Below are 15,698 nucleotides of genomic sequence, written 5' to 3' on the forward strand. Positions count from 1 at the left end.
ATAGCGATCCTGATCTTTGTTTCCTCCATCTTCACATCTCCACTTCCTCTTCTCTGTTCTTCTTTCCTTCTGCTCTCTCTGTCTGAGTGGGTGGCTGGGAGATTTAAAGGGGATTTAGTTGCTTTTTATTCTGTAATCTTGAGATTTCTCATTAAAGAGCATGGGAAGTCTCCTTATTGCATTTTCTTCCACATTCTACATGCACTGTTTTCATTATTATGTCTGTGGAGATTGCACCAAACAAAGAACCTAGCTGCCAAAGTGAAAGATCTTTAACAGCATACAGGATGTTTTAATCAGAATATTTGGATGAAATAATGCATTTCTTATTTCTCTGTGTAAAAAATGTATTCTGCAGAACTTTCTTCGCTGCTCTACGTTTTAGAGCGATGTTCTTACCAGTTTCAGCTGTGAAATGATTAAATCAGTTAAAAAACTGATCTACTTGTGCTTTGTTTCTAACAGCACTTTGGGCCATATACATAGGTACAGGTAAACCAGATATAATTTAGTTTTAAATAGCAAAATGTTTTGTCAGCGTTTTTGATTATGAAGATGCAGAATCTTCTGCTGAGAATATTTGACTGCAATTAGTTTATTCATATTTTGTTTATCCCCTTTATGTTGATATGTGCTTAAAATGTGTGCAACATTTAAGCTGAAATATACCTTAGGTATGAATGTGAGTGTTGCTTTACTGGGTTCACAGCTATGAGAGGCCGTCCTGTAACCATCAGGGAAACTCACATAGGAAGAGAAAATTAATTTTTGAAGTGACTGACAGCTCCCCCCCCCTCTCTCTCCCCCTCTTTCCCTCTCCTCCCCCAGCCTGCCAATCATCCTGTGCCACCTGTTCCAGCAGGTGGGACTGCCAGTCCTGTGGCTCCTACCTGCCTCTGCTGAGCGCAGATAGCGGCCAGTGCCTGGCTTCCTGTCCTCCTGGTTCGTACCAGCACGACCACACACACTGTCGCCGTGAGTATCACTGGATGCCATGTGACTTAATATGCCCTCGGGATACCATTGTGGAGGTCAAAATGGTTTTCGCTGAGATTCAACCACTAACAAAGTGCACAAATGGGAAGGTAACACTAAAAAAGAAATTACGGCACAACTTTTAGTACTGAGCTCTATAGTCAAATGTTTTTCAATTCTCCATAAGCTGTATTCTATACATCAATATATGGCATCCCTCTCTTTGAAAATGAAGTGGATGCCATATTACACGGAGTTAGTTAGCCAAAGATCTGTCTTTTTTCTTTCCTGATGTCCTTTTCTTGTCCTTTCTCTTCTTACTTCTGTGATTTGTGTCTCTACATGTTTTTATTCTCTCTACTTCTATTATCTAATACCATGTCAATTCTTTTGTCTTACTCAATATCAGAACCCTCATACCGACTTATCGACTTGTTTCAGGTCTACCTCTGGGCAGTGGGGCAGAACGTCCACCCACAGTTTTTTCAAACAAGCAATTTAACAGTTGGTGCATCACAGTGTTTTGGGGGACTGTGATAAACTCTATGTGACTCGTTACGAGGCGATTGGTTCAGAATAACCTTGAGTGGATGTGCCGACTGAATATTTCACGAAGTTTCCAAATAGAGAGCGCTCTCTGGGATCCATTATTGTTCAGTATTGCTGCTTTTGTGACTTAAGTTCTAGGAAAATGCCAAAAACAGTCGTATTTGGAGGCACAGCAGCAACCAAATGTGCTCGGATATAATACATATTGAAGAATTCTTGCTTTTCATTGCATGCGTGCTGAAGTGTTGCTGCACTTTGGCTCAATCTCTCCGGCATGATTGTTTGGAAAAGTTGGTTAAACTCTACTGTCTTTTAAAGCGCATACAGAGAGTGCTTCACATATTCTGTCAATATATGTCCCTCCCCTTTCTGTTACCCCTCTTGGTCTCTGCCCACAAAGACTTTTTAAAAAGAGCGTTATGAAAACCAATTAGCGCTTGAAAATTTAAAATTAAATTGACTTGAAAATTGCTGTCTAAATTTTCATAGTTTTTGGTTTTATTGTTATTTCACTCAACTAAATCTGGGTGTGTTTTAATACCAGTACTGCTGAATTATGCTACGCTTTCTGCCTCCTTTCAATCACTTAACACCCACAGGAAAAAACTGAAAGCCTCTGCCAGGAAATAATTCCTTTAAAAAAAAACAAAAGGCTGGATTGTCAAATCCTTCTGTTATTTATTTGGAGTGTCTTGGGTCTCTGTGACAGCAATTAATTTCAAGGCTACTGAATGTTTGAAGCATAACTTGCATATTTTTAAAATGGTGAAAAGCATGTGAAGGTTTAGACATCAGGGGCTGCACAGGTAACACAGGAGCAAAACATTTACTGCTACACTACACTGCGTTCTTTTCTTAGTACTAACACACATTGTAGAAGGTATCGTTAGAGAGTAATAGGTTTCCTTGAGGTTCACTGTTCACCTGCCAACACAAGCAACATAATTCCTCTCTTGCTCCGCCACAGTTTTCTGCTCAGTGTTGCTCTGTGCTCATTTGGGTTAATGTCACGAAACACATTATTTTGTTGGGAGTCTTCGCAGATGCTACGTCGATTGTCTTCCACTTTCCAATTTCTCATACATGGAATGAGAAATTGTCACACCTGATGCTCATTATTGTTCCTGAAGCCTTTCATCTGTCATGTTGGGCCATTAACTGGCTGATATTGTGTACTCTGATCCTGGCATAAGTCTACTCCTTCTTATGGTGAACAAAATGTAACTGTGATGTAAGTGGGATTTGACTGATTGTTACAAGCATGGAAGTACTTTCTAAATTACTTAAACTTACATTTCTTGTTGTGTAAGATTTAGCAGATTGTTAGACCCAGAAGCAGACTACAGACTCAACAGGTTGTGAAATGTAAAAGATGTTTATTACAAAGGGAGCAGAGAATAGAGATGGCGTGAGCTGGGGGCAATGCTGGGGTGTTGTGGAGAGCGGCAGGCAGTGGCTGGAGTGAAAGGAGATGACAGGTTCTGTGTTGTGGTTTGCTAGTGTCTCATAGGCAAGGTAGGGTTTAGAGTGAGCTGGCAGGCAGGGGAGTGTGTTCCTGGCGCACAAGAGAGCACCTGTTAGACAGGGGAATCACAGAAGACAAGCAAGAGCAATCACGAAAGAGGCCTGACAAGACACTACTAAGGTAGTTCACTGAATAATCTAGTTATGAGTGACTGAAGAACCGGGATATACTGTATATACTGCTGCAGATGCAGATCCTGATAAGGTGTGAGTGATCAGCGGGTAGCTGGGAGCCAGGAGAGAGAGGACAGCACCCCGCCCACAAACACTCACAAAACACAAAGAGACAAACTAGACAAACTGAAGACCCAGAGTCACTGCTGTGACCGTGCCATTAAAGACCAAATGACCGGAAAAGTAAACGAGTAAAAAGTAAACTAAACAAAGTTTAAAAAGTGTAGCATACGAAGACACTTGCATTCTTGTTTTGTAACCTACCAAGAGTCTTAACAGTGGATTAAAGCAAGAAGGGAGGCTGGAAACCACTGTACAAATTGCTAATGCAGGATAAATGCACAATGAGGGCAGTCTACATTGACTGTTACTCAACCAATCCACCTCAGAGGTCTCCCAGTACTCTAAAGCCTGGACCAATAAATAAAACCGTGGCTCAGTGAGCTAAACCCCAGTGGGCATGCTAATATACTCTGAACAGTTTGGCTGAGCGCCTACATCGAGTTGGGAAGACCTGCTGTGACTCCTGGGGATGATGGGTAGTGGTAGAAAGGAGAGGTGGGGGGGAGTGAGAGAGAGGAGAGTAACCACAATGTGATTACAGTCCGGTTCTGTAGCTCAATTTCACACCTTAATGAATATTGTCAGGAGAATTGGAATTCCAGACCTCCCAGTGTACAAGCTCCTTGGACGGCCTTAAAGAGGATAGACAGCATCAGCCAATGTAGAAAGCCAGTTTTGTTCTATCCTGCCTTCATCCATTCAGCACTCTGCACTGCATATAGAGTTAGATATTGTACAAACTCTTTGTGGAAATCCCTCTTCATACATTTATGCCACTTCTGTATCGTTTTGGTGCCATATAAGCCGGTGGCATCCCTTGTAGAATTCCCCTCTCATGCATTAATCCAACATCTATCCTGCATTAATACTGCAGATATTTCATTTTCAGATGTCGCACAGTAAAAACAAATTAATACAGTGGCGGCTGTGCAAGAAGTTTCCTGTCATGCTTTCATCCTGCATCTCTCCACAACACAAACCCCTCGTGTGTCTGAGCTAACTAGTCAGCAGACCATTTCTTTTAACCTCCAACTGAGTTTAATGTGAGCAAACCCCCCTGGTATTTCCCAAGCAGTTTCTCCTGGAGACAAAGGCAAAGAGAAGGAGTGGAAAGTGGTACTCGCTATCACTGTGACTATAAATCAGTGCGTGTTTCAACATTAATGTGTTTTCATTTGGCCTATTGGGCAAGTGGGTCAGAAATCTACTTGCCTGAATCAATTAATTATTTTTTGCCTTTGATGAACGACCCAGTTTTGGCTACCTTGCTCTCAAACGTGCGGCAAACTGCGCAGTTTTGCCCACCTCCTGTAAACTCCTGTTTCCAGGATCACTGAAATGCTCGCTTGCACTGTAGCTCATCAAACTTAAGGTCCAGCACATCTGTTGCTGGATTTGTACTTGCCAACGCTTCTACATGTTGGTGTTGGGAATGGTCATATATGTCTTTGTCCTTTCTTTTTGGAAAACAGTTGTTTATGTCGTTACGGAACAATTGACAATGGACCTATTTTGTCGTTTAGGTGTGAGGACATGTTGTTTTTCCAATTGCCCCATCGGCCAAATGAGTTGCTATATTTACTACTTTGTTTTAGTACTTTTTCACTGCTTTTTCTGCTTGCCCCGGGCAATTGGGCACTCCTTATTGTTGAGCCTTACAATAGGTGCTTAGGTCGAGGCTATTAGGGTGGATTTAGCCTGAGTAAACTCCTATTCCAGCATTTGTTTATGGGGTTAAAAAGAAGGAAGGAATGAGGGAAGAGGTAGAATTCATGAGAGCTTACAGCAGTAATCAGTGTGTGAGGTGTTTGGAAGGTGCTGGAAGCATTAACGCTGGATAGTAGCATGTCTTGGCAGAGGACCAGGACCACCCAGAGTCCGGTGTGTCCCTGCAGGCCTCCGTGGGGTTTTTGTTAATGCCTCTGTCTCATGACTTTACTGCGTCTGCTTGTGCATGCTTTCAAAGTAAGCTTGTTAATAATTATGGGGGGCATTGTGCTGAAGATTTTATTCTCCCCTCCGCCACCTCCTCCTTTTTCTCTGTCCTCTCGAAACCATTTCTCTGTCCTCTGTTTTTCCTCCTGTCTCTAATGGATCTGTGAGATTCAGTTGGCTTGTTGTTGTGCAGCAACTGTGCAGACTAGATTTTGAGTAAGTCGTGAAGGGACAGAGCAAAAAAAGTAAAGGAAACATAAGAAGGGTCTGTTTTCAGTGTAGAATATATCATGTCCAATATGTCCCATTGTTACTAATCTTTTCTTTTTAACACACACTGGTTATCCTCTCTCATTTAGGCTTTGAGATAAACACACACATCTATACTATTCAGGTGCTGAGTCCAAAAAGCAGTGATTTCTATCTCCCAAAGGGCTTGTAACACTGTTATCTGCTCCCTCTAAAACGAGTTCTTTATTACTTAATTTTGAAGCCAAATTAGCTTTTCATCAGGTACAACAAAACCATGTAATAAAGAAGACATTTTAACAGGAGCAGATAAAAGTGTTACGAACCCTTTGGGAGATAGAAATCACAGAAACATACATGCGGTCATAACGTAAATGTGGATGAAGAAAAGCGTTCATGTACAGTTCAACATAAGCCATTGGAGTGTTTTTTTTTTTTATCAATATAGTGACTATGTTACTGTTCAACTTGTAAGAGAGCAGCTGACATCACTTTAACTTTCCTTTTTTTTCATTCAAAAAGGAGTTACTAACCCTGCGCTAAGCTGGTTAGCCTTTTAAATTAGTTTGTCGAGCTTTTCGTGCTGATAAACATCTTTAAAATGTCAATTTATTTCATTCATAAAGTCTCTCTCTGATGTTCTGTAAGATTATATCAGTGCAGCCTTCGTTTAAGAACATTATTTTTACTCAGTACATCTCTGAAAATAAATGCTACCATTGGCTTTGATAGCATAGTCTACCAACATTTTTATTCCTGATGACTTCTCTGCTGTTCCATCATGACCTCTCATTCACACTTCACCTGAGAACAAGAAAAGCTTTTGAGAGTGCCACATTAAATTTTTTCTCTGAAGTAGAAAACCTTTTGGCATTGACAGCTGTTGTTGTTTGGTATGATTTTTACAGCTCTGAGATTAGACTTTGCTTTTGTGAAATCTCAAAAATGCTGGGAGGGGTTTCACGTACTAGCTTGACTGTATTACCCAATGTCTTTTCTTGATGCTTACCCCCCCCAAATAAAACAAAACATTGTTTACCCCTTTATGTGGACCCACTCATGGCTCTTGTTGAAGATCTGTTTTTTCTTCTGCAAGCTCGATGAGCTAATTCTGCAGCTCAGCTTAACCAACGAGAAGAAATGTTTCAAAAATGTTTTCTTTCTTCATGCAGTCAGAAGCAGTCTCTGAATCGAAGTCTGTACAGGTTTTGGATGTCTCAAATGCATAATGCTCTCAGTGACCGTGTATCAGAATAAGAGAAAAAAAAGAACATTCACATGCAAACCTGATTCCATTTCCGATTCCATTCCAGTAAAAAGGATTTTTGTAAAACGAGCTCCTGTTTTATTTTTTATTTCACTTCGCAGAGCTGCTTTCTCAGTGCTCAGTTTAATTGCTGAATCTCTCATCCCATCTTGTTGCACCACTTGAGGTTCGGGGGGCTGTGAACCACGGCAGCGCAGTAATCGCGTGTCCTCGCCCGTCCCAGAAGGACAGAGAGCGAAGATTATCTGCTGCACCGTGTGACTGTGCATTCATCTCAACCTCCCCTGATTTATGCAGAGTAGGCTTTAGAGGAGGTTTTTGGCAACTGGCCTGCTAGGATTACATTTGCTGATAACTTTGCGCTTCGTGCTGCACAGAAAAATAAATTGCTTTCCTGCAAGGGGCAAGGTAAAGGACGTGTAATCCCCCTGTTGGCCATAACCATTTTTGGTGTGTGTGTGTTTGTGTGTGTGTGTGTGTGTGTGTGGAGTGACCCAATCGTATAAATGTAGTCCCATCTTGTACAGAATGCTTATACAGTAGATGCCCGTTTCATCCTTTTTCTTCATTTGCAAGAAGAATAGTTTAGAAATGACTGTGGAATAACTATGATGTATAGATAATGCAATTCAGTGAGAGATGACAGTGTGTGAGCATCATCATTTTTGTGAGAAGGTACCACGGATCCTCTCTGGATCTTCAGCATACTAAGAAGAACAAGAAGAGGACAGCTAGAAAGAGACACATTAAAATTGATGGGTGCGAAAGGATGAAAAAGGCTTGAGAGAAAGAAACAGAGACTCACACACAGAGAAAGAGAGATGACAAGAAATCCAATGTGAAACTCAAGAGAGGGCTGAGGCAAAGAAAAAGCCTGGGACAGAGAAATGAGAAGCATCATGGGAGGAGAGAGAGAAAGTAGTGCACAGCTTCAGAAACTGAGAGAGAGAAGATTGACAAGGAAATGATGGCAAGGAAATAGGAAGCTGAGGAGCATTAAAATTGAAAAGTGGCCCAGGTAACTATTTCACCTGTCAATCTTCCTGTCACATTGGAGGATAGGACTTTAACCCTTCTCACACAGAACTGAACAAAAAACTTTACTCTTCTGTAAGCCAGGCATGTCCTGTGATTTCAGTAGAGTTTGTCATTCATTTTAATCCATGTCCATGTTTTAGCCTTCTTACTTTAAATTGTGTATACTTCACTGCTATCCATATTTCAGAGTTTAATATAAAAGTTTTAGATTGATTTCCTACCTCTCAGGCAGCTGCTAGTTTGCATGCATGTCAATGCAATATGAAAATGAACTGACAGATACTTGAAAGCTGCCTGAGATAGGTAATCAATCACAGAGAACATTTCTATACCTTTACTTTTGACCATGAAAACTGTTAAAGTTGCACGGTGCTTTTCTGAAAACTTTTGGTGGTTTTGAGTTCTCTTGGAAAATGGTGAGGTTTGACAGTCAGCTGCCAAACGGCTACATCGTAAATGTAAGAAATGACCGACTCATAGTTATTTTCGCAATGTCCGTGTTTACTTATTCTTTCCCTTCAAGGTTTCCCTGCCCAGCTCATGAGTGCAATAGTTTTCAGCAGCTGACTCTCAAATTTTTGTCCCACAGGCACTTGATGTACCGAGAAGGAAAACATTGTTAGAGCTCACATGCCGAATGTGTCCATAAATAAAGACACGCGTATTCACTGTAAAAGATACGTTTTTCAAGTCTCTCAAAGTTGTTTAGAAATGTTCATATCACGCGGACATGAGCTGAAACCAGCAGTGTGGCCAAAAAGACGGATTTATCCACCCACAGTGAAAACAGTAAAAAGTCGATTTGGCTGGTGGTTGGTCATTTTCTCCCTGAATGTCAAGAGAAATGAAAAGGAAAGGAACGTTGAGAGTTAATGAGAGACCAACAAAGAAAGGTGTGATTTGTTCAAAAGGTACAGAGTGAAAAGTACTCATTCTGAAGAGAGAATTTAATTTTCTTTTCCCCACATGCTAAATAATGTGACACAAAACGTAACAAAATCGGACAAAAATAAGTACTGTATCGACGTTATCAGGGAGGCACAATACGCCATATGTAGAGTGAACGCAGTCTTTTAGTCACCTTGTACATGACTGGGAGTAAATATGTTGGAGGGATGGGAATGTATTTGCATGAGAAAACGCTGCAAAAAGAAAAGGAGAAAAATAACACAATCTGTGTGGATTAGATAAACAAACCCAAATTAAGCTGTCTCACTTAGAAGGTAAGAGAGCACATTCACAGTTCTCTAACTTAGTTATTTTAATAATAGTAAGGGTTTATAATTTTTAACCCATAACTGAATTTTAATTTGCATTAAAATACGATCTGCAATAAGGCTGATTATGACAGTGGATACGACAATTGTCTCTGTTTAATGAGGAAATAAAAAGAATTGTGCTTAAAGCATATGCTCACTTCTTATCCTTTCTGAATTCTTCTCACTTCCCTTCCTCTGAATTTCATGTTTTTTTTTGTCTCTTTTCACTTCTGTAGTCCTTTGACCTCATTCGCTCTACCTATTTTCACCTGCATATCTAGCTATCTATCTAGCTTTCTTCTCCTTGCAACTTCACACCCTGTTTTTCAAGGAGATGATGAATGGGTTGGGGGTTATAAAGTGTCTAATTTCTTAGCATTATATTCCACACTCTTAAAACCAAAGACTTCACTGAGATTCAAAGGGAACCAATAGGGTATATTGGGGGTTCTCACTAGATAAAAGAACCTTTACTTTCTCTTTAACGCGTCCGTATGAACTGGAGAAAAACATCCTCCAGGTGGTTCTAACCAAAGAAAGAGCTTAGAGGTCTGGGGAAATTCAAGCACAAATATTACTTCAAGTCAAGACTGTTATCTTTCAATTTTAAGTTTAGCGCCTTGTAGAACTGGTGATGTATGGGAGCATTTTCAAACAAATTGCCAATCAAGAAAGAAAGTGGGTAGAAAATGTTTTTTACTGAATGTAACCACTTTATATCTGAAACTAAGGTGCAAATTTGTGTGGAAAACAGGCATCTGAAATGAAAGAAAATCCAGTGAACTACTAAAATATTAAAGCATGAAGGCACATTTTCTGTTTTTAGTGCACCAAAAAGGTAATAAGGCTTCATGGAATCGTTTTGATCCAACCAGTGGCATTGCACAGCAGGTACCTCTAAGAATCCTTCCACGAAAGGCTGTGAAATCTGACAGCACTTATATCACAGAAGAGGCTTCAAGACAACAAGAAGGAACTTTTTCTTACGATCGGAAACATGATAGGAGGGGTTAAAGGCCTGATCTGTTCAAAATCCTCAAAGAAAAGGGGTTCGAGACTGCAGCCACAGGGGAACCCCAGAAGAGCATTTGAACAGTCTTTTTTAGGAAGAATTCATGGACTTTAAAGGTGCTTCCACAAACCTCAAACATTTCCGCGTTCTTTAAGAAAGGAATACATATTTGGGATGTTAACTCTAGTTAGATGGTAATGGGAACAAGCACGTGAAAAAAGATCAGAAAGAGTTTCATATAAATATTCATGGAACATGAACTCTTTGTGAAGGCGATCCCGAAGGCCCATTTTTGAGTCTGGAAACCCTTCACAAAGGTTCCTTAATGCATACGTCATTTTTTTGGAACAGAATAGCACCAGCTGGTGAATGAGCATTGGGAATCTAGTGTAAGTAAACAGTGAAGTAAACAGTGTTATCAGTGCCAAGGTTAGCTGTTTCAGCCCCAGAGTTTTCACAGCACTCCTGTGTTTTCCTGAAGTTTGTTTTTGTCTATCTTTTTTGTGTGCATTGTTTTTTTGTTTTTTTGCACTTGCTGTGGCATCTGGCTTCAGTCTGTGGGCCGCTGGGAAATCATGTGTAATCATACCAGTTGGTGTTGAAATAGGTTTCTGGAGCTTCTATTTCACATACACATATACAGACAGATGAGTGTGCCGGTATATGAAGACACAAAGACACAGAAATACACACGTAAACCCACATTTCATCAAAAACAAAACAAGATTAATTCACTCGAATTACGAGATTGTGTGTGTCTCTCTGTCTCTCTCTTGTTCCTGGTTTGTTTCCGGCTCTCTTTGTCTCTCTGGCTCACACTGTCTCACACACATACACACACACAGACACACACTCACACACACACCACATAAACAAACTCACACAGACACACTATTAAATTTTAACGCAGACTCCCCACATAGCTCACCTCACTCCAGCCTCCTGATAACACAGGAGACACACACACAGTCTGCACTCTTGTCAGTGGTGTTAGTGTACCACCACACATAAAATGCCACTGGTAACGGCAGCTATGGAGACCACACACACACACACACACACACACACACACACACACACACACACACACACACACACACACACACAAACCAGCTCTACAGTATCTGCAAGGTCCTGATTATCTCTTTTGTTTATAGTGTTCTTTTACAACCTTAAAAGAGTCCCTAATGCGCAACGGGTATTAAGGTGTATTTATTTCAAACCAAGCTTCTAGTTTTGAAGAATATTGATTGTTTATCCTACCTTCCAGGCAGAGATTTGAAACAGGCTGGATTTAGGTAATCCATCACAATAAGCACAATGTCTTATTCTATTGTCGTCAAAGCTACATTGTTGTTCTATTGTATTGGAGGAAGTGCAGATGATTTGAAAAACTAGTTACACATCATGTACAGTGTAATGATTTCCATGTGGTAGATAAAAGAATAAAAAGTATATGTGATATGTAGTAAGTGGGCTAAGACATAAATACTGGTATGGTTATTTAAGACAATTTTACACTGACAATATACAGTATATAGATACCTACAGTAAATATTTTCTTTTCTTTCCACCAGGCTGCCATGAGTCATGCTCAGAGTGCCGTGGGCCGGGCCAGCAGGAGTGCTGGTCATGTTCGGACCCAGCTGCCTTGCTCAAAGAGGGGGAATGTGTTCCTGACTGCGGTGATGGTTTCTATGGTCAAGAAGGCGTCTGCTATGGTAAAGTTGTGGCAAGTTGCTATTATGGGTGTAGCAGGTTTTTCTTTTGGAAAAAAAATTGGACCAATCTAAGGTCAGGATCAATTGCTACAGATAAATTTCCCCTCAGGAATTAAATCAGTTAACCTAGACCCAACACACATGCATGTAAATGTGGTTAACATGGAAATTAGTGACAAAACCAACTTGGTTTAAGGATGAATATTATTTAACTTTTTTTGATAAACAATGTTACATTCAGCTGCATAGAAAACAAAACGTGTATGGTGTTCTGGTCTATTTTCTGCTGATGTGGGTGCAGTAATTGGACTCTCTGATTGTATGGTTGTTAGTTTTTGCTGCACTGAAAATATCTTACCTTAACTACATTTGCCTGCATGTTTGGCCACTATCCACAAAAACAGGAAAAAGAGAGCACCAAACAACAAAGAATTTATTTGAACTAGGGCTGACCCTGGATAGTTGAAGATTCGGCTTTGATGGGCTGAGCCTGATTCGACTGTCAACCTCACAGTGGAAGCTTTGCAGCGAAACAAGGATCATGCCATTTTGGCGATATGGGGGGGCTCGACCTCTGATTTTACATAGAACTACCAGTTTTGTCCAAATAAGTTAACATACAACCTATTACAATATACATTTCAACATATAATGCTGTAAATAAAATACTAAAACTTTCAATAAATGTTTTTAAAGTACGTAAATAAATCCAAAATTGAAACCCTAACACTGGGTCGTCAGTGTGCAAGTTTAAGCGTAGCATGTATGTGTGTGGTGGCAGAAGAGGAACACTTGCTGAAAAGACTGAGCCCCGGCTTCACCGGTGTTGCGCCGAGTTGTCTACACCTAACGGGACTTTCGGATAATTTATCACCGTTGATGAACCACACAAAGAATCTCATATCGTTTTTAAATAGCCGACTACTTGAATTAGACCAGCGAGGAACCGTGATGTGCATGCAATTGTCAGCAGCACGGCATGCACGCAGCTCTGCACAAGACTGATGAATGACAGGCAGGAGAGAGAGAGAAAGGTCTTCAAAAAGCCTCAGTTTAGCTGGAAATTTACAGTGTAAATTGAATGAATAGAGATTGCAGCTCTGCAGCTTCTCAAGATTAAGGCGGAGCTACTTTGTGTAACCTCCCCGGCTCGCAATCGCCGCGCACACATGATTCGACTATCAGTCGACTGTAGGCAGGACTTGACGATTCTGATTCGACTATGTAAATCCTTAGTCGGAGACAGCCCTAATTTGAACTCTGTATCCTAAAATATATGTTAGGGTAGATTTTTGTGAAATCTGTGATGCACAGACGATATAGCTTCAGTAAGGTTTAAACAAGCAGATTGTAAGTGTGGTACTGTCATTTCAGACCGCGTCTAATGCCTAACGCTTTCAGAAAAAGTGACAAAACGTAGTTATTTGACCCCAAAAGTACCCTTCAGCATCTCTATGAGTCGCACCGGGTGTGTCTCCATGAGACGCTCCGGGGCGTCTCGTACAGACCCAAAGTACTAGCTTGCTAGCTACGTTACCACAACCATCCACCACGAAATGTTAGTACCTAAACCTAAGTCACTGACTTTATGCATCTCGACCAGCTAACCCTACAGCTGTGCACATCGGCCGTGCTAGCAGGTAGGGTTAGCCTCCTTTGTGTTGCTGGGACGTAGCAAATGGTGGCGTTTCATACGGACGCTGAAGGGCACCTTTAGCGTAAAGTACTTACGCTTTGTCACGCTGTCTGAAAGCATCATTTATGAAGCACTGAGATGACATCATGATTGGTCATTTGGTGTGTTTTGTTTTCTAAACTCAAGGCTATGTAAAGAAAAACATTTAAGAGGAAAAAGCAACTTACAAAACTGCAGTCATCCATCTGAAATGTGTTTGCTGAGGAGTGAAAGCTGATATTTAAACACACAAATTAGATGTCACAGAATGTGCCAATGCAGTATACCGTAAACAGAAAACATCATCTGAGACAATAACAGGTTTATTGTTAGTGTTGAACTGGAGGTGAAGGTTTGTTTGGGCTTGTGTTTTTTAGCATCCCTGTGGAGCTTCTTGCCAGCACATGGTGCCAAAATGACAAGTCAGCAGTAGCCAGAGTTGGCAAACAAACAATTTGAAAAAATACAATAATTAGCGGTTCTCTCTTGCACTAATGAGGATTCAGAAGCTATTTGAATAAAGGGATCCTGTATGAATATGGATGGTTTCTATTTCTGAGTGGTAAGATGAAGAGGAGCAGGAATAGATCTCCCTCAGGGCCATGTTGAACTTAGCAGCACATAGCTAAGCTCTTTCTTTGGTTAGAACCACCTGGAGGATGTTTTTCTCCAGTTCATACGGACGCGTTAAAGCACTCAGCAATGAGCCCTCTTTTAGAAAATATCAAAACCTGAGGAACTTTATGGATAAAGGTCAAATCCATTAGAACTCACCAGTTTGTGCTTTGAGGCGTGGTTTAAAATGTCACCATCTGGAGAGAGCTGAAGGGTTTTTATCTTCCCGATTTCTGTCCTCTGGCCTTCCTGGGTTAGATTTTGATAGGTTTCCTTTTTTGTTCCCTCCAGCATGCCGTAGGAATACCTCTTACTGATGTTAGCCTCTGTTGAGATGGAGGCAAAGATCTGTTTGAGCATGTGTACATTTCAAAGTGTCGTGTCAACATTAGATGCGCACACACACACACACACAAAGTTTACTTTTGTTTTCTGGATGTATTTTGACTTGTTTTTTAGTAGACATTTTACAGACTCTTCATATCTTATCAATTTGTAAAGTTTCACTGTTCAAACTACAACTACACTACTACAAAAACTAAACACATACTTGCCAACAACTCCTCTCAAAGCGAAATCCAGTATGTCTCACACAGACTTTATAAATACTTGAGTAAAATTAATTTTTCTATTGAACACAATGCATTTTATCATTCCAATCAGAAGCCAGTAACATATACATACGTTCACAGCTTGTGATTCGTCCTGTGCCTCCTGTTTCCCTGACAACCCCAAGTGTATGAGCTGTTCCCGGGGGACCGCCTTGCATCATGGGAAATGTATTTCCCAGTGTCCAGCTAAGCATTACCCCGATAACCACAGCAGATGCAGAGGTAGGCTAAATCTTCAACACCTCAAACAGACACAAATATTTTAAATGTGTATGTTATTTGGCATGTTTACATGAAAATGTTGTCAAATCTATCTATTTCCAAATAGTCCATCATTATGTCACCTGAAACTTAAGGTTTATCTTGTTTTGTTTGTTGCTCCTTATATCCTGTCAAACTGTCATTACTAAATTAGTTTCATCATGGTGTAGTTTTCATTCGTTGTCATACTCTCTTGGTGTTTGGGTGTGGTTTGTATCATTTAACAGTTGGAAACAGTATTAAATTGACGTTTTTTGTATAATAAGAAAATGTAACCAACGGAAACATGGAAACAATATTTAACTATTGTTTGTACTTTAATTATTTGTTTTAGATCTCTGGTCTTTCAAAATTTTAAATATAAAATCAGGTGAAGTAACTTGTTTATGAAGTGAAAGTTCTGGGATTAAAACCCACTGTCCCTCAAGCAATCTCCTTTGTTGTTTATGCACAAACATTAAAGGTCTTGCTACATTGCTATAATGCTTGTAATCCACTTCAAGCATCATAGACAAGTTAAATATCATGAGGTATTAACCATCTTTAAACCAACAGTTTTGGTTCAGTTCTTCTATTTTCCTTTTCTTCTCAGGCTGCCACAGCTCCTGCGCTGCCTGTTGGGGTCCCTCAGTATCCCAGTGTACCTTGTGCCCATCTGGGCTCCTTCTCCACCAAGGCCAGTGTGTGGAGACCTGTGGGGAGGGACTCTACTCCCAGGACAACACCTGCCACAGTAAGAGCTTATATCTTAAGTCTTTCTAAATTATACA

General features: G+C 40.4%; 1 protein-coding gene across 1 annotated transcript in view; it reads left to right on the forward strand.

The window, feature by feature from the left end:
- Window positions 1-15,698, forward strand: part of fras1 (Fraser extracellular matrix complex subunit 1) — a 246,426-nt gene that overhangs the window by 119,906 nt on the left and 110,822 nt on the right. The window contains 4 exon segments of the mRNA XM_038703512.1: window positions 829-975; window positions 11,623-11,766; window positions 14,749-14,889; window positions 15,521-15,661. Coding sequence (XP_038559440.1) covers window positions 829-975; window positions 11,623-11,766; window positions 14,749-14,889; window positions 15,521-15,661 — 573 coding nt within the window.

Source organism: Micropterus salmoides, unplaced genomic scaffold, assembly GCF_014851395.1.
Source record: "Micropterus salmoides isolate LMB-PRFRI ecotype aquatic unplaced genomic scaffold, ASM1485139v1 Ms_hic_scaffold_7, whole genome shotgun sequence".
Classification (NCBI taxonomy): Eukaryota; Metazoa; Chordata; class Actinopteri; order Centrarchiformes; family Centrarchidae; genus Micropterus; species Micropterus salmoides.